The following is a 27,818-nucleotide window of genomic DNA, read 5'->3' on the forward strand; positions in this document are numbered from 1 at the left end:
CAAATTTTTTTGTAAGGTGCAGTTGCCACACTATTACAGCACTGACAGTATGAAGTTCAAAAACAGGTCAAGTCACTGAATGCAAATGCCCCTGATTTTAAAAAAAGTTTACACCGCATAAAATTAACGATAGTGATCAAGCGGCGATCAAGTGTCAAAAAGCTATAACTTTTACTGCGGGAGAGCTTTTCAAAGCGGCCGCCTTGCCGCGCCCACACGGCCCGTGCAGAGCCGGCGATAACGAACTCTATCTTATCAGCACAGTGTTCATATTTGTTTGACACATTTGTTTTGAATTAATTTCCTGTGAAGTAACAGTTATTTAAAAGTTCTTATATCACACTTTGACCCGGTGAACTTCGTATCAAAGTCCTTGCAAAGCCAAAGACTAAAATTAGCCAAATCGTTTCAGCCGTTCTCGGTTTTTACTAACAGAATTTAAATTTATTTTTTATTTATATATTATTATAGTATACATATTAATATTTTATGCAACATATTACATACCAGAAGTAAATTGCATGTATTAAGCATATTTCCGATTTTGCCTCATCGTCTTCCATAATAAAAATATTATGTCGAACATTTAATTTCATTTTCGCCTAGTGTACTTTGCGCATAATTATCCACTGTTAATGACCGGTTTACATTATTCCAGTAGCAATCCAGCGCTGAATTGGATTGGAATAATATAAACCAGTCATTTAACTAAAACCCGTCAGTACAAAGTTTCGTGTACCTACCTATAGTTTTTTTCTGGTAGGCTGGCTGGCTTTATCAATTAGTGTTGTTATAACTTCACTTATACGATATGGCGCCATCTCACGGCGTTTTGTCGAATCATTAAATCATTAATTGCACACGAGTATTTACGTAGCGTCAAGTTGCACGTAGCGGCGACTTGTCCTAACTCTACCTAGAGACATCTAGCGTCGACTCTTGTCATCTTGACATCTAGTCTCTATTTATAGGTAGAGTTTTCTATTGTATTGTGGTTTAACCTCTTTCAAAATTACCAGCGACAGCTTATTGCTAATAAAAGTAGTTTTGAAAGATGTTTTTCTTTTAATACAATCTATTAATCTCTATAAAACACTTATTATGCTTTTTTAGTATCGGTCTGACTAGGAAAAGTAGAAATGAAACACATATTTAATGTAAGTCATTTTATTAAACAATAAAACCTAAATCTAGACATTTTGTAGTAAGGTACAAATAAATAATCCGCCAAGCGTAACAATCATAGTGTAAACAAAATATGGACAATCTAAAAAAAATCATAAATAAAATCACAATCATATTTTTTCATTGTCTTGCTTGATCTTTGATCCAAATAAAACAATTTTGACATATTTTGATATGTCACTTAGTTCTATAAAACATCTAAATAACATTTGTACTGGTGCCTAAGTAATTTTTATATTGAATAAAATTTATTAAGTAGTAAGATTGATTACATTGAATAAAAATATTTACAATAATAATAATATCAACGCTCGCTGTGGCCAAAAGATGGCATTGTACAATGCACAGTAAAATGTAAATAGTGTAAAAGGTTGAAAAATAAGGTATCTACAATAAACATGTTACGTACATCTAATGATCGTTAATATTAAGTTCGTTAGTAATACTTGTGGGTTTCGACGTTACACTTAAAATATAATCTCGAATTTCTGAAAACAAAAAAGAATTACGTAAATGTCAAAGTTAAATAACAAATGGACCACTCAGTTAGCGTTAAAACATTGCTTTTCTTTTCATCTCGATTTCCACGTCCTCTTCGGTTACTCAGATTAAAAAGTGTCGGTCTCACCACAAAAAACTAAACATCTGTTGAACAGTTGTCTTGATACCATTTTGTACTGAATTTTTCTCTAATCAACTGTTCTACAGGTAAAATTTTTTGGTTAAATCTTTTGTAGTAAGACCGTATAATATGTTTATCGATTTTGTTTTAAAGAATAACAGAGTCACGTCAAATTCATACGTTCAAATCTGTCTCTATTGCCAAAGGTACCTTATAAATAATTATACAGTCGCTTATAGACCCAATGTACCATCGAAGAAATTGATTCATAGGCATTAGGGCCTACGTACTAGGAGTTACGACGTAGCTTAGGTCTGTCTACTGTCTAATGATTAGGCAGTTGACGGACCTACGTCATTTGGTCGGTTTATGTCTATTCAATGTTAGCTATAATCGGTCGGATGGGCTTGACTTAACGCGACCAAATTACTTAGGTCCGCCTGACTCCGTCATGTGCATAGGAATCAACTTCTCCGATAGTACAATTTAAAACCTTATTGCGAAGTGATAAGATCGACATATAGCGTCATACGTACCAAAGCAGGCGCATTACAGTCCACCACCGCTCCTCTCGACGGTGATCTGCTTTTTGAGGGATTCCTTCTCGTGATGGGCTTCCTCCATCTCGGCCATACGCGCGAACCGCGAGTACGCCACGTGACCAGACTTGATCGCCGACATCATCTGCAGCGATATGTAGGGTAAACGCCGGATACTTGCTACTGTTTACTACTACACAATGATGTTCAGAGTGCCAACATCTACACAAATATTTTCAAAGTGCCAAATGCCAATCTTAATTGAAAAATATAAGCTTGTATATTTAAATAAAAATAGTCTATTGTGCACTGGTTCAGAAAACTCACAAATAAACATACGTGCTGAACTTACCTTAATTTTGACGTTTTGTTAGTGGTTATTAACATAATATTAATTTTTTCTAGACACCAAAGCAACAGCAACATGAAGCGTAAGCAAACTTTATGCACAAAAATATTCCCGAAGTGTAAAAATGACAAGTGAAAACGCACAAAATGCATGGCGAATTGTTAAATAGTTAAAACGATACAAGATGCATGTAATAATATTATTATGTAATGGAAAGGTGTAAAATGGTAGTTTTCAATTCGAACATTAAATATCCCTAATTTATAACATACTTAAAAAGCTTAGTAAACAACTACATGCATTTAAAAGTAACTATTTATACAACGTAACATTTCAATGGTTGTTTTCCCGCAGCAGAACGGTTTACCTATAAAAAACTTCACAAATCTATTGTACTTTAATAATATCTATGGACGCTTTACACCACGTCAGTCTGGCCCCGTGCTGGACTTGTGTTACGGGTACCAGACAACAGAAATTTATTAAATACTTTTTATATTATACATATATTTTAGATTTTTATTATATCATACATAATATATTTAACACACATCCAAGACCCAGAAACTTTTGAAAACTTTTTGTTCCGTCAGCGGGATTCGAACCCGCGACCCCCGGCTTACGCTACCAACGCGCCACCAACTGAGCCACAGTGGTCATCAAAGTATTGTACTACTAAGATAGAATCATTTTACTGCCGGAAAACAACCATTAAAATTTCACGCAGTATATTTCCATGCCATCTCGTTCTAACACAATAGTTGCTCGGGTCTTATTTCATGCAAAATTAAAATGCGATTAATTTTTTTTTACCCGCAATCACACATAAAATGGCATAAAACCCCCAAAAAATTAAATCAAAATAAACGCATAAAAACCCAAAATCAATTCAAGTTTTGCTCAAAATAGCGAGGCGGACTGATATGAACCTGCAGATATTCGTCGAGTTCGACCTGCCCATTCATGTTAGTGTCGATCTCTCGCAATATCTCGTGCAACTGTTCCCCGGTCACTTCCTCGCCGTAGTTCTGCGAAACAACGCGCCGCGTCAATGGGAGGACATACCACAGTTTACCCTACTTTATAACCGTTCGGGAATTTTCAATCCAAAGAAAAATCCCCTTATTATTTCGGAAATATTCATATTATCTTCAAGTTGTCTGATCCAGAAACACGTCAATCAAAGCTTCTTCTTGAAATATTGAAAATTCCCAAACAAGTTTACAAGACATTGACATAGCGACATGGACCCCATAGCTTAGCCCGCGGCGGTACCAGCAGTTTACCAGCAATGTACCAGTAATACCGGCAGTGTACCTGCAGGTAGTCCTGTAGCTCGAGCTGCCCGTGGTACGTCACGTCAATCTCTGACAATATCGCACTAATCTCCTCGTTGGACGGTTTCACTCCCATACTCTATAATGGTTCCAAAAATGTCAATTTGCCCCAATACAATTTTATTCTATTGAAATAGATAAGAGAATATATGATTCTATTAGGTTTTACTCATACGTTTACAAACATGATTACATATTATTAAAAGTCTCTCCAGGTATACAAAGAGACCTTTTACTGGATTGTATTCTTTACCTTAGGAACAAGCCATTAAGTTTCTGCAAACGTGATAAAAACTTGATACCTATTAGAATGTATACAAAAAAGTTTTATAAGTCGTCTGTAGTGTATGTAAATTGATGCTTCCACACAGTTCCACAAGTTATAATAATCGGCCAAATGCGAGTTGGATTCGCACACAAAGAGTTCCGTACCGTTATAGAGCAAAAATAGGCCAAAAATTGTGTTTTTTGTATGTTACCATTATTATTACCGAGTAAAAAAGGCCAAAAAAATCACGTTTGCTGTATAGGAGCCCCTCTTAAATATAAATTTTAAATTTGTTTTTAGTATTTGTTGTTATAGCGGCAACAGATATACACAATCTGTGAAAATTTCAGAAGTCTAGCTAAAGCGGTTCTTGAGATACAGCCTGGAGACAGACAGACGGACAGACAACGAAGTCTTAGGGTCCCGTTTTTACTCTTTGGGTACGGAACCCTAAAAAGGACATAATATATACACTCGAATTTAGAAATCTCCTTTTTGGAAGTGAGTGAATGAAGAAAAACTAATGAAACTTTTATGATTCGACAATAAAGATTATATTAACGGTCACATGGATCTAATGATTCCGTAACTCATATTTAATCAAAATTAAGACAAACTCCATATATTCTCTGTCAGTCTTAATTAAATTAAGGTTAATAATCATTAAATGTCTGTGAGTGCAGCTATCAGAGATATTTTATAAACGCCGAAAAAAATGTGTCCAGGGCCCGTACCACGAAACGGTTTTGAGACTCAAACAATCAGACGAGAATGCCACGTCCTGCTCTAACAACGTCATTTCACGTTTGTTAGAGTAGGACGCAACATTTTCGTACGATTGTTAGAGTCTCAAAACCGTTTCGTGGTACGGGCCCTGTATAAAAATTAAAATCACGTATCCTATGTGTGGAAGCACCATATTATAGCCGAAAAGAGCAATACCAAACTCTTTACCTTCAAACTCCTTCTAATGTCGTTGATGGAGACAAATCCTTTCCTGTCCTTGTCGATGATCTGGAACCGTTTGATATAAGTCTGGATCTCGTCCTTGTTGAGGTTGATGGGGATCTTGTCGCGACTCGCGCGGTTCACCATCTGTCCCATTTCGTTCGCCAAAAAGTCCGCAGCTTGTTTCATTTGTTTCTGTAAGAAGAAATATTGAAATCGTTAAACACCAACACTGTTTTTTTGCGCCAAGGTAACGTAATTTCTAACGTCGCGACTTAGCCCTTTAACTCGCGTACAGCAGCTACTTAATAGCATTATTTTCGTGCGCGAGTGAAAGAGACAAGTAATGTATCAATGTACTCTTTTCTGCGAGTTTAATACAGTTCAATGCGCCGAGAGGCTTCAACTTCATATAAAATGATAAAATTTGTATAACACTCTGTGCCTCGTTATTTTGATTTTATAGTCTGGCATAAAAGTGAAGAAATTAAAAAGTGGCAACATTTCTTCACTTTTATGCCAGACTATATCTTGATAGAAACAAGAGAGAAATAAATATTGTGAGTAAAGGAGACAAGTATATATAAACGAATTCCTCTATCACTCTCTCTCTACCTGTTTCTCGGCATCGCTCCACTTGAGCTCCTCGGCCATGATGTCGACGATGCCGGGCAGCGCCTCCGCCGCCGCCTGCACGTTGAGGAACGCCAGCCGCAGCCGCCGCGCGATCATGTCTACAGCCGTGCACGCGTACTCGCGCACGCCGTATCTGCGTGTACGTGTGAGTTTCATAATGAGATAGGGCCAAAAGTTATTCATTGGTTAAGATAAAGACTAATGTAGATTGTTAAGCATTAAATTGTCTGTTAAAATTAAAAATATAATTAACTACACAATCGTTTCAATTTTTAATATATTTTTTAATAAAACCTATGATGAAATAATAATAATACTTTAAAAAGATAAAACCGACTTCAAATTGTACGTAATTAAGAATTGAAATTCCCTATCTCAAAAACTACTGAATCGATTTTGATGAAACTTGCAGTATTCCCTAAGTTGAACAATACCTGGTACAATAAAAAAAATCACTTAAATCGGACTAGTAGTTCCGGAGATATGCGAGCACAAAGATAAAAACATACATACATACACTTTTGAAATTTGACACATTTGTTCAGAAGCTGATATAGATTAACATATGCAAAAACTGGTCAGTTCTGGAAATATTACATACATACGCGTCGATTTGATAACCTCCTTTTTTTGAAGTAGGTTAACTAATTTAATAAAAAACTTTCTGATAAGTCATAAAACGATATTATGTAGAAGGAATGCTTGAACATAATATTTTATCAATTAAAAAATTATTAACTCATTATTTTACAGATTTTGAGTAAAATATACCTGATCTCAGCGTCGATATACGGGAATTCGGGGTGTATTTTCTTGCCGATGATTGGCCACCTCTTGCCTGTCATGGACGCCATTTTGGCAACAGCGAACGCTCTATCGCCGTATGATTTCGCTAAGTGTTGAGCGGCCTAAAAAAATAAGAATGACACGAAAATTACAATAAAAAACATACATTTCAAAATCTATTTGAATTTTATAATGTTTACCTCCATTTCCAGTCCAAAGTCCTGTACCAATCGGATATACATGGTCGGGGTCCAGCCATGGGCGCCTTCTATTAGGAAGCCATCTGTTTGACATTCCTTGTACAAAGGCTTGAGATTCGCACCTATAAAAATTAAGTTTCATAAAACGTAAAGTTGTTGACAGTTGTTTTTCTATATACATAATGGTAAATTTATTAGAATTTATCCATATACGACATAGGGCTTACGCATTTCGAGCACACTATTATACGCATTATATTCATTGTAATAAATTGTTGTGGTATTGACACAGGCACAGCTTATATTGAAGCTTCAATTTTATCTATACTTACACAATGCACAATATTCATAAAATTATAATAAATGCTGCAGGGTATATTATTGTCCGTGCGGAACTAGTTGGCCGCGCCTTAGGTAGGGACAGGGGTGAAGGGGCGGGTTGCTTGCTGCTCGCAAAGCACATGAGATTAGACAGTGACGACCAATCTCGCGATATCGTGAACAAAAATATTATTTAATTATTGAAAAGAATAAATTAAAGACAATTGATCAGTTTTATATTTAATTCTAAACTATTGACATCGGCTTTCCGTTTTTTAAAAAACGTATGCACTTTGAATATTATATTTTCCTTAGATTATCCTTTTATCGGCGGACTCATCTTGCCAGAACTGTCAAAATCAAGCGCCCCCGCATCTCCGTCCCACCGCTCACATACCTAAGGCGCGGCCAACTAGTTCCGCGCAGACTATAATATACTATTCGAACGCAGTCTTTCAACTTACCGCTTCTCAGAGCAGGGTATAATAATATATTTGAACACGATCCTTCAACTTACCGCTTTCCGCTCTGAGAAGCGTTAAGTTAAGTTTATAGACCGTGTTCGAAGTCGAAGTTCATCGCTTTCTTGAGAAAAAAAAACTTACTCTCGATAGCAGCATCAATAGTCTCGGCGGCCATCGCGCGGTACGTCGTCCACTTGCCGCCGGCGACGGTGACGAGGCCGGAGTTGGACACGTGCACGATGTGGTTGCGCGCCAGGGACTGCGTGTCCGGCTTGTTGGGGTCCGACACCAGCGGCCTGATACCCGACCACGCGGACAACACGTCGCCGCGACGCACTGAGCAACAACAAACACGAAACATGATAATGACACTGTGATAAATTCATATTATGTGGCCAAAGACAAAAGAAAGCAAATAATACAACTTACAGCTTCATACGCGTTAAGAAGTGAGGAAGAGAAATAACAAAATTTACCAATTAAACTTTTTAATCGGGACTTAACGCGACTTATTTTTATGACTTATATATCGTAGTAGCATTACTACTTAAATAAGTCGCGTTAAGTCCCGATTAAAAAGTTTAATTATAATGCAACGCGAAAGTTTAAAATGTTATATTAAAATTTACCAATGACTCGTATTCCATAATGATAATGGTTTACTTCAATAATAATTTATGAATATCATTAAACATTTTGGTACTTTATTGGTCATAACTTGGATAATTACCTAACGCAAGTGAATTTAAACGCGAATAATCTAAAAAAGTCTCTATTACTATACTTACTGCTTCATCTATCACATCTTATTATATTTCAATTTATTATGTAAATTTGATATTTGATGTCCTCTAGTCCAGAGGGAATGGAATACATTTTTTCTGTGATATTTCGCTATACACATAAGTATAATAAAGTATCAAACTAACCCTCGACGTCTGGATTGAGATAGTTCTTGACTTCGGTGAGAATGAAGAGAATTTCGTCCTCCGTTGGTTTGGGGTTGTGCGTCACTTCGCAGGGCAAGTCCGTGGTGCCGGCGATCGTCCCCTTCAGCCACGGCAGGAAGAAGATGACGCGGCCGTCTGACGTTGACGGATCGAGCAGGCCCATGTGCTCTGGACTGCAATGGATACAGGAGATTTTAAAATCAATTACTACAGGCAAGCAGGCTTATTTATGAGTTTTTGTAATAAAAGTTGTGGCTATAAGAATTTAATTTGACAATAATATTATGTTGGGTCTAAGAATATTCTTAAAATAAATATTTTTTTCACTGGCAACCCTCAGCTGTATATATCTTAGCAGCACAGTAAGGCATATGACATATTTCTATGGCAACACTCACCTGTAGTATCCTGGCAACACAATGTGTACACCGGAAGATGGGCAGCAGATCTCCTTGATACTGGAGTCGTCCATCTTCCTGATAGAGTCTGTGAACGGTCCAGTGGCGTTGATGATACACTTCGCCTTGATGTCCCATTCCTTGCCTGTCATCTCGTCCTGGAATAAAGAGGCTTTAGTTATAACTTATAGCCATTGTAAATTCAGATAGGACAGCTTTAGATATGTCTACTGTACCACGATACACAAATCACAATCCTCAATTTGTATAAATATTTTTAATTTTTGATTTTGGCGATCAATACATTTGAACAATATCAAACTGGATTTTCCAATTTTTTGTACTCTTTGATGAGACTTCTGCACCTACTGAACAAACTCAAGAAATCGTGTCCCTCTAAGCTATACAAATATTAATTTAATATAAGTCTTGCTTACAAAAGTTACTGTGCTCTCAACTTTGATTTAAACTTATGTTCCCTTTTCATCTTACATCCTCTTCATGCACTGTAAATATACTAACCCTGAGTCGGGCGCCGCTGAGTTTGCCGGCGGTCTTGTGCAGCTGCAGCACCTTGACGTGGTTGGCGATGGTGGCGCCGTGCCGCGCCGCCGTCAGCGCGATAGCCAGGTTCATACGTGCATCGTCCTGTTGTCCTGCAATTAATTATTATGAAGAATATAAATTATTATAGTACTGAGCCTGGATTGTATAGACGATAAGATGGAAGAACTTTTAATTTGGCAGGGACAAAAGAACGCTGAAAATAGCGCTGATAGATAACTTCGCACTGATACTCGACGCCGTGTTCGACTTCGGAATATGAGAGCCCAGTTATATTTGTATTTTATGTGTCTGGAACGCACTTATAGAGATTAATTTATATAATTTTAATAAAAAGTTTGACACTAAAGGTTTGGAGTGTATGTCACAATCTTCATTATTTCATGTTAAGTGTTTGTTGAGTGTCTGAGTGCGGTGGTATGAATTTAATTTTCATAAACGGTTACGTACCATCATAGTATACAATTCCACCGCAGAGGTTGTCCGATTTCAACATAGGGAACAGTTCCAAGGTGTTCTTTTTAGACAAATAGTATGAGCTCTTCAAATTTCTGTCGCCTGCTACCAAGTCGTACATTTTGATACCGAACCAGTAATATGGGACTTGCCACCATCTGCAAATTGATATCAAAAGTTGACTATTTCAATCAAGAATACTTTTTTACGAACAACTACTAAAGAAAATATATTTGTTACGGCTGCAGGTTATGCGTTTCAAATCGACAATGCAAAATTTATTACTATTGTACGGTGAACTCGACTCGAAAGTCACAATAGAGCTGCATAAAACGATAGCTGTTGTAGCTTGGAAACAATGCGTACTTCAATGCCGGTCCTTCTTGTACTCGTTACTTTATTTTGAATTTATAGTACGTTGACTTGTTAAAAATTGCATTAACATGCAAGTCTGGATTTAATAAATCCAAACAAAATCCAAATAGAAGTTATATTTTTATAACTAACTTAATATTATATTTTTATAACTAAGTTTGTGGGGGCTAGTGGGCTACCATACCAAAATATTATTATTCTAATAATAATTTAACTTATATATACAACATCTTGCTGTCAAATATGTTTTTATGTGTCATAAACACTGCTGCTATTGTAAATAGTATGGCCGGCCATAGACGGATCGCATGTTGCAGTCGAAACAGACTGCAAAATGCGATCGCCGCACGGCGGTCTGCAGTTTTACACTTGAGCGGTCGGTACAAATTTCAATGCGATCGCTCTAGAGCAGTCGATCCCGACTGCGTTTGCGGTGCGTCTATAGCCAGTCTAAGTTAATTAATAGTTTGTGTGGCGTCCGCGTCAGCTAGCCGAGGTTCTAGGAATGCAACAGTCCAATCCAACTCACTTGTATACAGGTAACAATATCGGCAGCGGTCGGGTGAGATGTGGGGCCACCTCCAGCATGTTGGCTCGCTCATGCAGCGCCTCCTTCACCATCTTGTACTGGTCGTAGTCAAGATGGAGGATGGCCTTCTGCAGGTATCTGACGCCGCCGTGGATCAGCTTTGTGCTCCTACTGGATGTGCCGCTGGCGAAGTCGTCAGCCTCGACGCAGGCGGTCCGCAAGCCTGCAATTAGAGGGACGTTCCTTTACTAGTCCCAGTATACGGTAAGTGGGAACTGATGTCTCGGTAGCCAATAAAATTTCGTCAAATTATGTTGAACTATACTGGTACATTAAAGAACCTACATCTACATTGGATGTGACGTTCTGAATTAAACTAATTACTTTAATCAGTTTTTAACTATGAGCTCTTCCAAAACGAAAGTTCAAATTCAAACAAGTCTTGCAATAAACGTAATTTTCTGGGGCAGGAGAATAATGCTGATTAAAGAGGTTCATATTTACTGCACCAAGCGAAAGTTTGAAATATTTCGTTGAAAATTATGGCTAATTTAAGGTGGGCTAATTTATATCTTATACTAGCTGTTGCCCGCGACTTCGTCCGCGTTAGTAGATCACGTCCCAAGTATTATTTATTGTACAAAAATATTCAATGTACAGAATTGACTTTCCTACGATTTTATTATAATATATAAGTAGATGTTCCGCGAGGCGCCACTTGCGTAATTTAGGAATTTCACGCGACCGTACATTTTTCCGCAAAAAAAAAAATAGCCTATGTCCCTTAACGTGGTCTATTCTTCATGTTTGCTAAATAATAAAAATATTAGTCTTAGAATAATAAAATATAGCTTATGGCCTTCCTCGATAAATAGGCTATCTAACACTGAAAGAATTTTTCAAATCGGACCAGTAGTTCCTGAGATTAGCGCGTTCAAATAAGCCCTTTCAAATAATTTCCCCCCGTTTTTTCCACACTTTCCTCTATTTCTTTGCTATTATTAGTTTTAGCGTGATAAAATATAGCTTATAGCCTTTCTCGATAAATGGGCTATCTAACACTGAAAGAATTTTTCAAATCGGACCAGTAGTTCCTGAGATTAGCGCGTTCAAACAAACAAACAAACTTACAAACTCTGCAGAATTATAAATTAGTATAGATAAGTGCATTTGTTGAAACAATAATAGTAAATTATTACAACTCGAAACTGACGGCGACCATTGTTTGTGCGACGGGATAGCGATGGACGTTGACATACTTGTTTAGTCACTTCAATAAAATAATACGGGCGAAATACTTTATATGGCAAAGAAACGTTTGCCGGGACAGCTAGTTTAAATATAAATTAGGCTAGCCTAATTTATATTTTAATATGGACATTAAAGTGGAGCCTCAATAGATAACATAATATACGTCTTTTAGGTAATGTTGGTACAAGATTGATCATGATACCTAAGGGTCCATAATATGGGTCCACAGACCAATTATATTAAGGTATTTTCTTTTCTGTACCTCTGGTGACAGAATCAAGAGCACATCCAGCCCCCGTAGCTCCGCCTCCTATGATGAGCACGTCGTAAGTGTGTCCCGCCTGCAGCGCCTTCACCTGCTCAGACCGCGGCGGTAGAGGCCGCTTCCTCTGCCGCTCCGTCTTCGCCGATACTGTTGCTGGCTGGTACCATTGCTGAAAAAAAAAATTAAATATCACGATCGAAGTTGGAATTGCGTTTAAGCAAAATGGGGTTCAAGTTAATTAGAATGTTCAATGCTCATGGAAAACATAGAATCTATTCATCATCCTAGACTTGTGAGTTGTAAGTATAAAATTTATAAAATACTATGCTAGATTGAGTTTATACTACTGTTGTAGTAAAGTAAGTGTGTAACTTTTGCTATCATCTACAGCTTTAGAACAGGCCAATTAGTGTTCCAGCTGAAATTCAATGTCCAATCTCCATAATTTATAAGGAAACTACTAGTTGTTTCCTTATAAACAATGCTGGTCCATGAACTGTGATACTGGCTATGCCGATTTGTGATTCGACTGGAATAGTCTCCATCCTTTGTAAGGAAAACGCTAGTAGTTAGGATTAACGATGAAGGCACATACACTGTGATAATGGCTATAATATAATCTTAAATCTCTACATAGAAAGGGTATTTAATAACTCTGATTTGCAGTGTGTGAGTCAGGGCCGCGTGACGTGAGCTGACTGGGCATTATGTAACGGCTCTGTGCTCAACGTCGTGTGTACTAGCTTGTGCATATCTACACGTGTGCATTTCGCTCTTTACTATAATCCCTATACTAAATAGACATTAGCCGCAACTGCGAGCGCGCAGAAATAAGTTAATTGCACGAATTGAAGTAGGTTTAAATGCTGCTTTCAAAGTTTCCAAAAATTTTACTAAAGATACTTAATCGAAATATCGAGGCACAAGATTCTTTATGATATTAATCTACTACATAAAATACCACAGCTCATTTTCCAGTGAAGGTGAAATAATTAGATCGGACATGCATTGACCACATTAACCTAATTGAAAGGAGTGTCGAGGAATTCCATTATAGAGCATAATCATTAAACTAATTTGATTAATTATCATTAGATTTTTAATTGATGATTTCACACAAGGCATTCGGGTACTTAGCAGGGGGCTGAGCCGGTGTGTTTGCGTCCATACATAAAAATGTTATATTAAGGGGGCGTGATGCGCATTAGCTGTCATTCGAATAGATTATTTTCATTTCGCCCAGCCTTAATTTCCACTTCAGCCTGGTGTAAAATAATTATACTTAGAATAAATTAAGAAAAAAACTGTCTGTCCACCTCAAGTTTTATTTGAAGGGTTACAACTTATAAGAGTTTTAGGGCTAGATACTCTTTTAAGACGAATATCGTAAAATGTGCAACAGACTTGTAGATTGCAGACTTCTCTTAGTAACTAGTACCTATACTGAAATTGTTTGTATCTTCTATCTGCCAACTGGGCCTTGGCAGCAATGCAAGTGTGTCGCAATTGAATTGTAAAATGTTGTTTTCTAATTGTGTAATAAATACAATAGCTCTTGTTATAATTTTGGTATCAAAGTAATTTCCATATAAATACAGTAAAAATCTCAAAATACATTTTGTTTCCTTGCATTTTCATTTTTATAAAAATAGTACAGATAATATTGTCACAAGTATCATCCAATTCTGCTGTTAAGGTAGAGAAGATCATAAATAGTATAGAAAGCAACCGAGGAAATTGCTGATCCCTATAAATATGCTCCAACTGCCTTGATTAATAGAATGACCAGCATCGGCCACAACTCAAAAAGGTACGGGCTACGGCGCAAAACGCAAGCATGCGTACGTACTTGCGTACGGGCGAGCGTACAAGCGTGCCATTCAATGCCGAGAGGAATTAAGCATTACTTTAGCATCTAAGCAAATATATTTAGTACCAGATATTCCGCGCGAATTTAGGAATTTCACGGAAACCGCACATTTTTCCGCAAAAAATAGCATATGTCCCTTCACGTGGTCTATTCTTCATGCGTGCCAAATAACATAAAAATTGCTCCAGTAATTCTTAAGATAATAAGCACTTTAAATTAATTTGCCCGTTTTTTTCCACATTATCCTCTATTTCTTCGCTCCTATTAGTCTTAGCGTCAAAAAAATAGCATATACTCTATAGAGTATATGCTATTTTAATAATAGTGTATTTTAATATAAAACAGTGTGGGATAGCTCATTTATCGAGGAAGGCTATAGCCTTCCTCGATAAATGAGCTATCCCACACTGAAAGATTTTTTTTAAATCGGACCAATAGTTTAGCACGTTCAAACAAACAAACTCTTTATAATATCAGTATAGATAATTGTCGACATACCGGTTTGTCGTCTGCGGAGAGGGCCCATGAACCGAAAATCGCTCCCGCCGTCCCCGCCACTCCACACACTATCAACTTCCTTCGCGACATGCCTGCAAATAGACGCAATATTTTAGTTATCACTAATACAAGCAATGCCAAATTAACATAATATTAATGTATGACTAATGACTATAAATAATAATATGTACAAATTACAATGTACATACATTTTATTTATTCGTACCTAGAAAGTCTTAATTTTGACAATAATATTACTGCTGGTATAGTAGGTATAGGTGCATTTGATAAGAAAAAAAAAAGGAAGCTCCTGACTCAGAAGATGCAGTGTATGTTCTGTAACAGCTTGTTTTCTCAGGATACTCGAGGAGAGACATGTATCGTATACCTCATGTGCGGGCTCTGGGCCCATGGTGATTGTGCAGGTGAAGTTTGATGATGCGATTTTTGCAGTGCAAAATCGCATATCCAGGTATATGCGTGGGAGAGCCATGCTTCGGCACGAATGGGCCGGCTCGACCGGAGAAATACCACGTTCTCACAGAAAACCGGCGTGAAACAGCGCTAGCGCTGTGTTTCGCCGAGTGAGTGAGTTTACCGGAGGCCCAATCCCCTACCCTATTCCCTTCCCTACCCTCCCCAATTCCCTTCCCATCCCTACCCTCCCCTATTACCCTATTCCCTCTTAAAAGGCCGGCAACGCACCTGCAGCTCCTCTGACGCTGCAAGTGTCCATGGGCGACGAAAGTTGCTTTCCATCAGGTGACCCGTTTGCTCGTTTGCCCCCTTATTTCATTAAAAAAATAAATATGCGACTTTTGCATGTAACTTTTTTTAAATTGACCAACATTTCCGCAGTATCTCATTAAAATAATGGTTAATTGCTTAAAATTTTAAAGTGGTCCGTATTTGGGTACCTATTTTATATTTGGCTACCTTTATGTTAATTTTGTTTTTCAGAAAATTTTATACTTATTTTAAAGTAATAAATGTGCAAAAAAGCCTTTCACAATTTAAACGCAACTGTATGTCTGATAATTATTACGAATAAAAATATTTGATTTAAGTACATCATCTTTTTTTTCTATAACCCAAAAACAAAATGGTATTCCATATTTGATTACTTTCCTCTACTACTATAATTAGATGGGCGTCATTTTACTTAAAAAAAAATTATACTAACAACGATTATTGATTTATTCTAAAACACTACATAATATCTGCATTCTGCTTGCCTAAGAACAAAACACTTGATAACTGGCACAATTGAAACTTGAGCTTACTTATTGGTGGTAAATTATTTCATACTAGATGTCCCGCGCGGCTTCGCCCGCGTAAATTAAAAAATTTACAGAAACCGTACATTTTCCCATAAAAAATATTTCCCCCGTTTTTCCCACATTTTCCTGAGTTTCTTCGGTCGTATTAGTCTTAGCGTGATAATATAATATAGCCTATAGTCTTACTCGATAAATGATCTATAACACTGAGATAAGTTTTTAAATCGAACCTGTAGTTCCTGAGATTGACGCGTTCAAGCAAACATACTCTTCAGGTTTATAATATTAGGTAGGTATAGATTTTTTTAATTATCGCTTGACAAACTCGAGTCTCGATCTAAAAGACTATGAAATGGTATAATATGGTAGTGATGATGATGATGATGAATGTAATTTGCATAGTAGCATATGCTTTCTGTTCTTAAAACAACGCCGAAACTCCCAAACTTGTATCTATAAAGAATTAGGAGTTCTCTCAGCACCTTCCGAACCACGGTATACCAGGTATATCTCGGTGCAAAATCTTACTTGTTGGTTAGAATACTTCTCACGAAACCGAAGTCACCGCACGTTTCCACATAAGTTTTGAGGAGTTCCCTCGATTACTTATGGATCCTTCATCAGATCACCACTTTTGTGAATATAGTACCAAATTGGGATGATACCCTATATACCAAAAGAAAAATTTTGGAAATCGGTTAACAAACGGCGGAGTAATCGTTGAATATAAGAAAACGATCATAACACCTCCCCCATTTTGAAAGTCGGTTAAAATTGTAGCCTATGTGTTATTCTGATGTATAAGCTATATTATTGTAAAGTTTCATTAAAATCCGTTCAGTAGTTTTTGCGTGAAAGAGTAACAAACATCCATACATCCATACATCCATACATCCACACATCCACACATCCACACATCCATACATCCATACATCCATACATCCAAACAAACTTTCGCCTTTATAATATTAGTAGGATCAATACCGAATAAGTATAATAAATAATAATCGAGGCCCAGCAGTGGTTGTCAGGAAAGTAATGTAACTGCTACGACCTAAGTACATTATCTTCCTAATTCCTTTCATGATAATCACGAAATCGGTTTACGAATTATTTCACTTATATCTGCCATGTATCATGTTCATGCCGCTAAATATGTCGCGACTCGCGAGCATGCGTACTAGTAGTGATTAGCGGTGTTAGGGCTGGTAGATACTTGACGCGAAATAAATAAGGTAATTAAGCACTAATGCTAGACTCGGAACTAATAGATGACACTTACGAAAAAAAATGCCATACAATAAGAATTACTCTTATTATTTCTCAACACTGTAAATTTTATAAGCTTCTCAAGCTATCTGTTGATGTGAAAAAATATATTAGGGACAAAAAGGGCCTTCAGGAACAAAATTTTAAAATAGGATCAGTTTTTGTAAACAATGTGACCGCGTCAACACGCGCTCGGCAATATCTTAGTAAATAGGTTAAGGAAGGCGAAATTTTGCACGTAAGTTTTGAATACATTTAATTGATTTTTTTTTATTTCAATTGATTCCATTGGATTAATCGTCAAATTGTATACACTAATTAATGTTTATTTATGATTTTTTATCAATTTTCCCTAACAATTATATAAAGGGTGTCTACTATTAGTTATTGAAAATGTAAAAAACTTAATAGATGACATGGAACTCATATCATCATTTTACAATACATACCAAAGTTATTTTGTAGTTTGTTCTACTGCAAATATCATCACTATTCTATGAAAATATAATTCTATTAAGAAACTAACAACTTAGTTAGAAGTACTACTGTACCTAAAAAATGGACATGTTTTTTAATATTAGACCTTGTACTGATCTAGCAATTAGTTTTTAGCAGTAAAAAGAAAAAAAAAGAGAGCAGAGAAAAGAAAGAAGAAAAAAGAAGAGGCGAGAGAAGCACGGAAACTAAAGACTGTATGAATAAATAAATATTGTGAAAAATAAAAATAAGAGGAAAGATAGTTCCAATACGGGAGAAGAATGGATAGAATCTGGAGACAACGTGGATAATATTTCTGATGCTACTATGATGAAGTAAATGAAATCTTTTGAAAAAACGGCAAATAAAGACCTAATAATAGGAAAAATGTAATGTAATGTTCTATGTCAACTATTAGTTCATATTGGTGTCTAAAATTCACTCGGCGTAACTGGGCGTAGCGGTCATTGACTCCCTGTCAAAAACTTGTCATTTTCTATATAAACCGCGATTGACAATAAGGTGTCAGATGTTGTCAATCGCAGCTTTGTATAGAAAATGACAAGTTTTTGACAGGGACTAGGGAGTCAATGACCGCTACCGCCAAGTTACGCCGAGTGAACCTTACTATTAGTGATGTTCGTTTTTTGTGATGTCATCTATTAGTTATTATGACTAAGTTTACAAAAAGACCAATAATATATTTTTTTATTGATTTGTCAGAAAATAATTATAATGGTTTTATTTTGTAAGAGTTACTGAAGACATGGAAGAAGTTATTAATCCTTTATTTTCATAAATATATATTTTATAACATTCAAATGTTTTATGTTTCCTTAAAGCGTCTGCCATTTGTGTTTTTACCTTAAATGTTTACATCGATTGTTGGTTATTATTTGGTTTATTTTCTAAGCACGGAAAAATAATTATATACATATTATTAATTATTTCCATGGAAATACCCAAGTTCGAAATTTGCATTCCCAATTCAATGTAGTAAGTAAATTTGTATTTCTACTAAATTAAGGGATATTCGAAAATCAGCTCAGTTCATGGATAGGCATTGTATATTATGTATCATACATGTAGTTAGGTCAATAAGTAGGACAATTCCGAAGATGTTTGTTATTCAGAAATAAATATTTTGTATATAATTTTGGACAACCCTACGGCACTACAGACGCGAGACGCGTCTACACTCTACACAAACAAAATCAGATGACTGATTATATCGTTATCGTCTGATAAACTGTGACGCTAAGCGTTTGCACTGTTTCATTAAATTATTTTGACTTCCTACTCCACGATTATTGCACGATAACCTTTGCTTTTTCATTATTTCGTAATACTTAAGGCGCTCCCCCTACGGAGATGCCGTAAAATATTTTACCGTATTTAAAGTCCTATAAACTCATAATTTGAAAGCTACAAAGTTATAATAAAATACAGCTATTCAGTATATCAACATTCCTTTCCCCGTTATTAATTTCCTATTTTTGTTTATTATACTCATGATAATTAGCTTCCAAATAAATACCAATTTATTAAAATTGAAGCATACAATCAGCATCTCCCTAGTATTTACAAATTACGTTTATTTGAAATACACGACAATAGACAATGTCATTAACTAAATAGAATAGAAAATACTTTATTTGTACAACTTAAAACTAAATTTAAACTTAAAAAACACAATAAAGCAAAAATATGTACAAATAGGCGGTCTTACTGTTAGCAGCAGTTTCTGCCAGACAACCTCTACATATACATATTCCCGGTTTGAATTTTTTAAATGTCAATTTTGAACTAACTAAGATAAGTAAAAAATAGGATTTTGGTGCGATCTCGGCAACGCGTCAAATATAATAATATGGTCAAGGTCGTTTCCTCGGGGTATGGCCTTTACTGAGGTCCAGTTATGTAATAATGAAGTACTTATAGATTATATTAATTACTAAATGGTTTAGATTTTAGAATGTTGGAGCCAACATTCTAAAATCTAAACCATTATAATTAATATAATTATTAGTTTTAATCATTTTAGACTTTTTAAAATGCTGCTGGTATAAAAATATATCTTATATAATTTCTCCCATCTTTTTCGTAACAAAATGCTTTCTTTATTCAACTTGAACTATGCATTCTTTTTGATTAAATTCTTTTCATAACACATGGCATTCTGCATTGTGTTATGAAAAGAATTTAATCAAATAAAACAAACGAGAATTAAATTAATAAGGTCTCTCTCCACGTTGATATTAATTTAAAAAATCATAATTGCCACCATTATTGGTTGTCTACAGCCGTGTTCTGCAAACTTTTCGTGTTCAAGGCAGCTGTGGTTCAAGGTACATCCAGAACTCAGAATACAGAACAATTCTGTATTATGGGATCCAGATTTTTTTTAATTTTTGGAGGTATCCCACAAATTAATCAGCGTGTACGGGTCCGGTGTGCTATGTTCCCAATTCTTATTCCTTTCGTCAATCGTCCTTACCTTTTTTTGATTCTAGGAATAGGTATGTATAGGTAAATTAATGTGACTTTTTGTGGCACACCAACAGCTACTGGCCACGGTACACCGTACTTCAGTGTTCCACGGCCTCTTGCTGAAAACTGGTCTATAGCATGCATGATAATAATAGCACACTAGACGTCGCGTTGATAATAATGGACAACCATGGACGAATATATGTCTTTTCATAGAGAAAATGTATAATTTGACCATGGCCTTTCTACAATCTACAGTCATATTTGTCATATTTTCTTGGATCGGTCCATCATGGCCCCATGGGCCAGCGTGGATAAGCCGCATTAGACATAACATAATCATAAAAGAAACAATAAGTCATAGGCAGTGTTCATAGGTATTCGTTATCTAAGATAGCATTTTTGTGTCTTGATGACCTATGTTACTTGAGAAATGACATCATGCTCATTTATTACAGTTTCATTAATATCAAAAGTTTGTTCCTCCTAAGCCGCAATTTGATCGTTTTCCTATTGTTTTGTTCCTGTCTAATATATTGCTGTTTAAATAAAATTAACGGTAAATATAGGATAAATACTTGAAATTACATTATTTTGTCATCTATGCATACTGTGCTTGTCACTAGGATCCCATTGTGATCCAGGTAAAGATGCACGCGAAGCAGCACGCACTCGACATGTGACGTTTTAAAAATAAAACATTAGCGGGCGTGTGCTATTTCCTACACAACGCTATACTTTACCTCAAGGACGCTCTTGCGCTAGGTGTTGTTGCCTAGAGGCTAGGCTCACAATATCATGTAGGTGGTTAAGTACAGTTCGAAGGAAGGACAGAAAGAAGTTCATCCATTGACCTATCGCGGCCTGACTCTTTCACTTGTACGCGAAAATATTGGTACCTACAATGGGCATTGTCCAAAAAAAATCACATGTACTTTTTATATTTTTTTTCGTTAAAATAGGGTATTTTAAGAATATAAATTAAATAATTTTGAAATTCATTGGCTAGTTTTTTCTCAATAAATTTTTAAAGTTTCGCTCTGACGTCATCATCGGCCGCCAATTGACCTCTGCATATGTTTTAAATTTCCTTTCAATCTTATTTATAATGGCTGGTTCGTCAAATGCAAGTTTTCATTATGTGAAAGCTGATACGAGAAGCTTAAAAAAGTTCGAACCGTAATGTTGGTCGAATTTATTGCTATTTCAACGCCATTGAAGGTCAAACAAAGGTTAAACGTATTTGTTCAAAAATATAAGTAACTAATGGGTATTTTTTTCGTTTATATACAGAAAAACGATCACTGACCTTATTCCTCGAAATGTTTTTGTAATAAGCAAAATTAAAAAAAAAATTGACAATCCCCATTGTAATATCTCGCTTAAAAACGCACATGAAATGTAAGCCAGTAGGTGCTTATGTTAAAACAACCATAAAACCTTAGATAAATGATTGGTCTCGCGCGCGCGCTCGACTAGATACCGCGCTATATAGAAAAAACAGATTTCTGAATGCGGCAAGTGCCGGTGCCTCAATATTGTAGTGTGTGTAAAACAATGCACAAATATTGTTGTGTGCGTAGATAATCGGGTTGCCAGATACGTGACTGGTGCCCAATCAATGGGGAGAATTAGTTGCTGTGGTCTTGTAATTTATTATTATTGTATAGTCAGTGCTGATTTTTAAATCACCATAAACTTTACCATTGGAATAAAGTCCATTCGAAAAGAATGCGATAAAATAACAACGTTGTTTAGGTCAACGAAATATAATGGGTACAATATTGATGAGAAAATAATACAAAAACAATGGTAGGAAGTTTAACGAAAGTTAAGAATGAGTCATAAAAAAGCAAATGTTAAATTTGTTTTCTCATTTGTTACTGTATTGTGTACTTACATAAAATATAAACTGTATTTAAGATTTTTATTATAATATGATACTCATAATTCATATTTATTAATACACATTCATGATCCAGGAACTTTGAAAACTTTTTGTTCCGTTGGCGGAATTTGAACCAGCTGCCCTAGCTAGAGATTTTAATGCGCTCATCCACTCAGCCACTATGTATATATAAAAAAATAAGATATAATAAATAAATAAATAAAAATCACAATCTCAGAAAGATTTGGGAATTTTTAGTTTATGGTAATTGGCAACACTGAACATCAAGCGGTACTCCGTCCGAATTTTCAGGTTTATATTATTTTTCTGTGCTTATAGTAATTCTTATTGCTTATAGTAAGTCTTACTACGCAAACTGGCATTTTGCTACGGACGTTATCTTAAAATTTAGAAAATTATCGACACATCTACCTCACCCGAAGCTTGCGGCGCGACTGGCGCGGTTACGCCCGATGTGGCGTATTATTTGTTGCCGCATTTTTCAAGTACTCCGACGGTATCTAGTCGTAGCGCACGCGCGAGACCAATCATTCATCTAAGCATAAAACATTATTGTCACTATGATTGCAAAGACTATTGCGAATACATGTTCGTAATCGTTTGTATCAATGGTCCATCGTAATTCCTAGGCCAACGTGTAGGCCAATGACTTTGCCTAAGCGGGGAGTGAAGCACCATGGGGTTTTAGTGGGTAGGTCCTCGGAGAGTCCCACATACCCCGGTGTCCCCAATCCGCCGGGGATGCGTAAATCATTTCCCCATGTAAAAAAAGGCCAACGTGTAGGCCGCGTAAAATATAATGCTTTAGACTTTAGAGTTTGGATCTCAAGTATCGGATTATCTTTACACTTGGGTCTTTTGTTCTATACAGATTAAAGATTTAAATAAGTATTACGATTGTCAGTTACTAATGGCAATGCACTTCGCAAAGTGAGATTCATTTAATTTGTAATCATGATGCGTGTTATCCCAAAATTCGCAGACTTGGCACTGACAGTGACCTGTTGAATGTGCGGCATTTATAAACTAAATCTATGTCTTTTCATTTTTATTCTCATGCTTTCATGCTTCTACTATAATACTCTCTGATCCGACAGCAGACTTCCTTCCTTTAATACCTCTCATTGTAAGCACGTAAGTATAGTTTGTATAGAATTATGTAAATAATGTAACACATGTAGAAAAGTAACAAAACTGATAAAGGTCAGTTTTGTGACTTTTCTACATGTGTTTCTGGTGTTAAACTTAAAGATTGGAAAACACAGAAAATGAATAATATTATTTGGTATTAACTTGGTGCCAGTATCACCAAGACCTGTCACAGATAGTAGTAGCAAACTTTGTGTCAGTGCAAGAATAGTGAATAGTCCCAACATATTTTTAAGAAACCTAATCTGAGGTAGTTACTAGTAGTTAATTTATTATATCTCTCTACTTTTATCATCAAGAGTGCAGAAATGCTAAAAATTATATATTATGATTGCCTAAAATACTAATTTTGTGAATTTTTTATTGTAGATGACCTTCAATAGCTTACATTGTACACAAATCAATTGACATCAGAAGGTGTTGGTTTAAAATTTAAATTGTGGCCAAAAACAAAAATAGCCTGAGCTATCACAACAATCATCACTTATAGATAGTATATAAAAGTGAATTGTTTGCCATTAACACATACAGGTAATAATTATGATGAGGAGGTCTTACTAGAAAGCTATACTTACAGCTGATTCTGTACTTGATAACATAAGCAACATTCTATTTGAATAAATATTTTTCTCTTTTCGGACAAGCCTTAACCTCCTATCAATCCTACTCCCGAGCGGTCGAATTCAACCGCGATAATAATAATTTTCAAGAAACCGCAATCAAGGGATTAGTCTGTAGTATTTAAAAGGAGTGAGCTCACTGAGACGGGCCATGCTGGGTTCAGCGTGCCGGGGCTCATCGCAAAAATCTGCCTCCATACAATTTGTATGGAAGCGGAAATCCGCTGCGCCCCAACACAGTGTGCGATACATCCGCTTCCATACAAATTGTATGGAGGCGGATTTTTGCCATGAGCCCCGGCACGCTGAGCCCCGGCACGGCCCGTCTCATTGTGCTCACTCCTTTATAGATGAACTAGCGGCCCGCCCCGGCTTCGCACGGGTGGACATTGATTTTTATTATTTTTTTTTCAATCTTTATTTCTTAGTCAATCTTTATGTTAAAGTAAACGTGATTGAGTAAACGTGGTAAATGTAATGGTTGGGATAATTATTGTTACACTTGATTAAAATATAATTCAATTATTATTATTATATCTGGTAAATACTAACTAAGCTATAGCTGGTAAGTAATTTGGCCTGGTTTGTACCGGCGCAACGTTACTATTGCATATATTTCACCGACTTCAAAAAGGAGGAGGTTATATGTTCGGCTGTGGATATTTTTTTTAGATTAAAAAGTAGGATAATAATTGTAATAGTCAGATATACGATATCGCGGACTTTTACGTTGATATTATTGTCCTCTTTAACTTATAAGACTCTAAGTGCATCACTTTGTGTCTATAATTTATAAAGCTATATATGGAATATTTTGGTAGTTTTTTTACACAATTAACATTCATGTTAATACGGTTCCCTTTTTTTTCTCTTATTAAATAATTATAGGCTATAGCCTATGTTCAGCAGAAATAGTGTAGATTTAAAAATATGCATTAATTATACTTCCATCGGCATCGTGGGTATCGCAGACATTGTGGGTATCGCAGACATTGTGGGTATCACAGACACAATAGATCTTCAATAATTGTTATGCTGGCAGCCGGCTGCCGCTATTGGAGATTTATAGTTATAGAAATTAATTATAATAGCACTCAAAAATAATAGTCATTCAAAACGTAATGAATTAATGAAGCATTATAATATTATCCCATTAACGAAGCGGCACCCGGCTGTCGCATAACTATTATATTATAAATCTATTGTGTCTGCGATTCCCATGATCGAGGTAATAATAATTAATATTTACGTGGACTCTCTCACACCCGCGCGGCGCGCCTTGACGACGCCCAATTCGCAACGTGCAGCAGAAATCGTAATATTTTAATTACGCCATAACATTAAAACCAAATGTCCAATTTTTTATCATTCAAAGACCAAATATTATCTACATTAACTGTACTTAGTAATGAAATAATTAATTTTGATAAGAATTAATGCCATGAGTAAAATAAAGGCATTTAAATGTAGACCAAAAACATTTCAAGATTTTTTAATAAAAAAATGGTTATTGTGCCTCACTCAACATAGGTATAGTGTGTCGCGGACTTTTTTGTAGATATTTAAAAGATCTACAATTACTTAGAACATTTTATGGTTCTATCTTTTATAGTTTAGGCAGCGTACGCGAAAAAAGTAACATTTCTGGCTGATTTTTTACACCTTGCGTCCAAAAATCCCAAATATCTTACGGAACCCTATTTTTTTCCAAAATAAAATTTAGCCTATGTTCAGCAGAATTAATGTAGGATTCCATTGGTAAAAGAATCTTTCAAATCGGTCCAGTAGTTTCGGAGCCTATTCAAGACAAACAAACAATTAAATCTTTCCTCTTTATAATAGTAGTGTAGATTTACACTTTTGTAAGTCTCACTATAACTCAAAAACAGGTTGAACTTTAAGTCTCAAAATATTCATAGAAGTCCAGGGAAGGTTTATTTGATGAGATAAGAAGTTAATTCACGGGTTATCTAGTGGCTTATAAAGTATTTTCTGAATAAAATATTATGTCTCTTTTACAAAATAAATAAATAATGAATTGAGTAATAAACCACATTGAAATCACTAATGTACTTTAAAATTTTTCAACAGTATAACAAATGTAATAGTTACTGTTTTATATACCTAACAAAGCATTATATCTTATTGAATCAATATTGCAACTACATTTTCATGTTATATTACATCCCATAGTGACATAATATACTTAGGTTGGTTGTTATTCTGTGACATTATAATAATACACAAGTTTTTAGCTAACATTTGCAATGTTGCGCTTTAGAAAATATTATATGAAATAACCATGTATAAGGCTTTTACAATGGATACTGTTTTGTATGAAAAGTTAGTTTGGTGTTTATAAATTATTGAAAGATTGAAAGATGAATCACAACTTTATTGCTGCTTTTAAATAAGCAATAATAGTACAAAGGTCATAATATTATTTTTCACGGGCACGTCTTCCGTATGCACCCGGACAGGTGGGCGCGTCTAGTTTCGACTGGTCGGCGTAACAGAAGCCAACCCAAGAAAAGATGGCGCGACGAACTAGATGCGTGTGATAAAGAGTGGCCAGCAACATCACAGGATCGTTAACTTTGGAAAGAAAGAGGGGAGGCCTTTGCCCAGCAGTGGGACACTGTAGGCTGATAATAATAATAATATTAGATTGTCCGAATGAGGCGAATATAAGCAACGTGCGCGTGTCGTGATTTCAGCAAATTGAAATCAAAACAATGCAGAATCACGTCGCACTCTCGTAATGCTGGTCCTGGTGTCTGTGTGAAACAACTAACTGCGAAGTTTATTTCAAGGACACGGCTCAGTTACTCTTTTTTATAAATGAAATTATAGCAGAACTTATTATAAGTACATATGAAAAAGCTTCAAGGAATATAAACTAACAAAACGTAATAGTGTTAATGCTCGAGGATGATGATATAATCGCTTTGCATTACCAGTTTTAGGTTTTAGCTTTAAGTACCAGCACGAGCAAAATAATAAATACTTAACAATTTTATATTTAAAAAATAAAAACTTACCTTTATTTTTATATTACAAGAAGTCTTGGCAATTCATTTAATTATGGTAAAGTCTGAATGTTAAATGACAGATAAAACTATTTTTACACTGTTTTAGATGGTAAGTAACATTTATTGTGGTGTTCCCACGTTTTTTTGGAATTTAATAATTGTAAATTATTAATTATTAACTGGGCACAATCAAAGCCCAGCCAAAATTTTATTGTTCCCGACTTGCGGACCGTGAAGCGCGCTGTTCGATCATCAGTGATAAACTGATAAACTGTCAGCTGTCAGGTTGACTGTTGACGGATGGTGTCAAGTGTCATTGTCAATATGACAGCGAAAACCATAGGCAAAAAGATTCTAGTGATGCGCCTCTGTTGGGCAAAGGCAAAGTGCGTCCAAGGACTGTATACCGGTATTTTAATTTAACCGATATTTTCCTTAAAATATCGATTCACGTATCGATATCAATCGATAATATCTATATTTGTACCGATTTCTAAAAAACTGGTAGTAAAATACCTTTATTTTTATCGATACTTCGTACCGATATCCGTACGAACGACGTTGCCAGCTCACATACTTCACCGTGCGCGCATCGTTGCTACGTTGCCGCTCAGTGCGTATTGTTGTGTCTGAGAACTGAGATTGAGCCGTAATCAGTGTTGCCTGATGGTCTCGGCGCCGTACCCCTCAACTAATTTGATTTCCCCCTAGAAATCCCCTAGATTACTTTTTCTTTTAATATTCAATAAAAATATAATATTACTAAACTTTATTACAGCTC

General features: G+C 35.8%; 1 protein-coding gene across 2 annotated transcripts; it reads right to left on the reverse strand.

Moving 5' to 3' along the window:
- Positions 1-1,502: 1,502 nt before the first annotated feature.
- On the reverse strand, positions 1,503-27,297 carry LOC121734285 (glycerol-3-phosphate dehydrogenase, mitochondrial). Of its 2 annotated transcripts, none has more exons than XM_042124798.1 (16): positions 27,047-27,297; positions 14,812-14,903; positions 12,441-12,612; positions 10,928-11,150; positions 10,018-10,181; positions 9,526-9,659; positions 9,004-9,161; positions 8,585-8,778; positions 7,797-7,991; positions 6,871-6,992; positions 6,656-6,792; positions 5,864-6,017; positions 5,255-5,443; positions 3,625-3,723; positions 2,344-2,491; positions 1,503-1,673 (listed from the first exon to the last, which is right to left on the reverse strand). In XM_042124798.1, the coding sequence occupies exons 2-15, from the start codon at positions 14,899-14,901 to the stop codon at positions 2,357-2,359; spliced, it is 2,166 nt and encodes a 721-aa protein (XP_041980732.1). In that variant the 5' UTR covers positions 14,902-14,903; positions 27,047-27,297; the 3' UTR covers positions 1,503-1,673; positions 2,344-2,356. The 2 variants fall into 2 exon arrangements, with proteins under 2 accessions (XP_041980732.1, XP_041980743.1); XM_042124809.1 differs by lacking the exon at positions 3,625-3,723 and adding an exon at positions 4,013-4,111.
- Positions 27,298-27,818: the final 521 nt, after the last annotated feature.

The sequence above is a fragment of the Aricia agestis genome, chromosome 1, assembly GCF_905147365.1.
Source record: "Aricia agestis chromosome 1, ilAriAges1.1, whole genome shotgun sequence".
Lineage (NCBI taxonomy): Eukaryota > Metazoa > Arthropoda > Insecta > Lepidoptera > Lycaenidae > Aricia > Aricia agestis.

Bases quoted from the DNA above. Each gene is read 5' to 3' on its own strand.
- LOC121734285 (XM_042124798.1), bottom strand. From the start codon at position 14,901: ATGTCGCGAAGGAAGTTGATAGTGTGTGGAGTGGCGGGGACGGCGGGA. The intron at 12,613-14,811 runs GTATGTCGACAA...TTTTTTTTTCAG, and splicing joins TCTCCGCAGACGACAAACCG to CAATGGTACCAGCCAGCAAC. The intron at 7,992-8,584 runs GTTAGTTTGATA...GTTGTTGCTCAG, and splicing joins TCTCAATCCAGACGTCGAGG to TGCGTCGCGGCGACGTGTTG.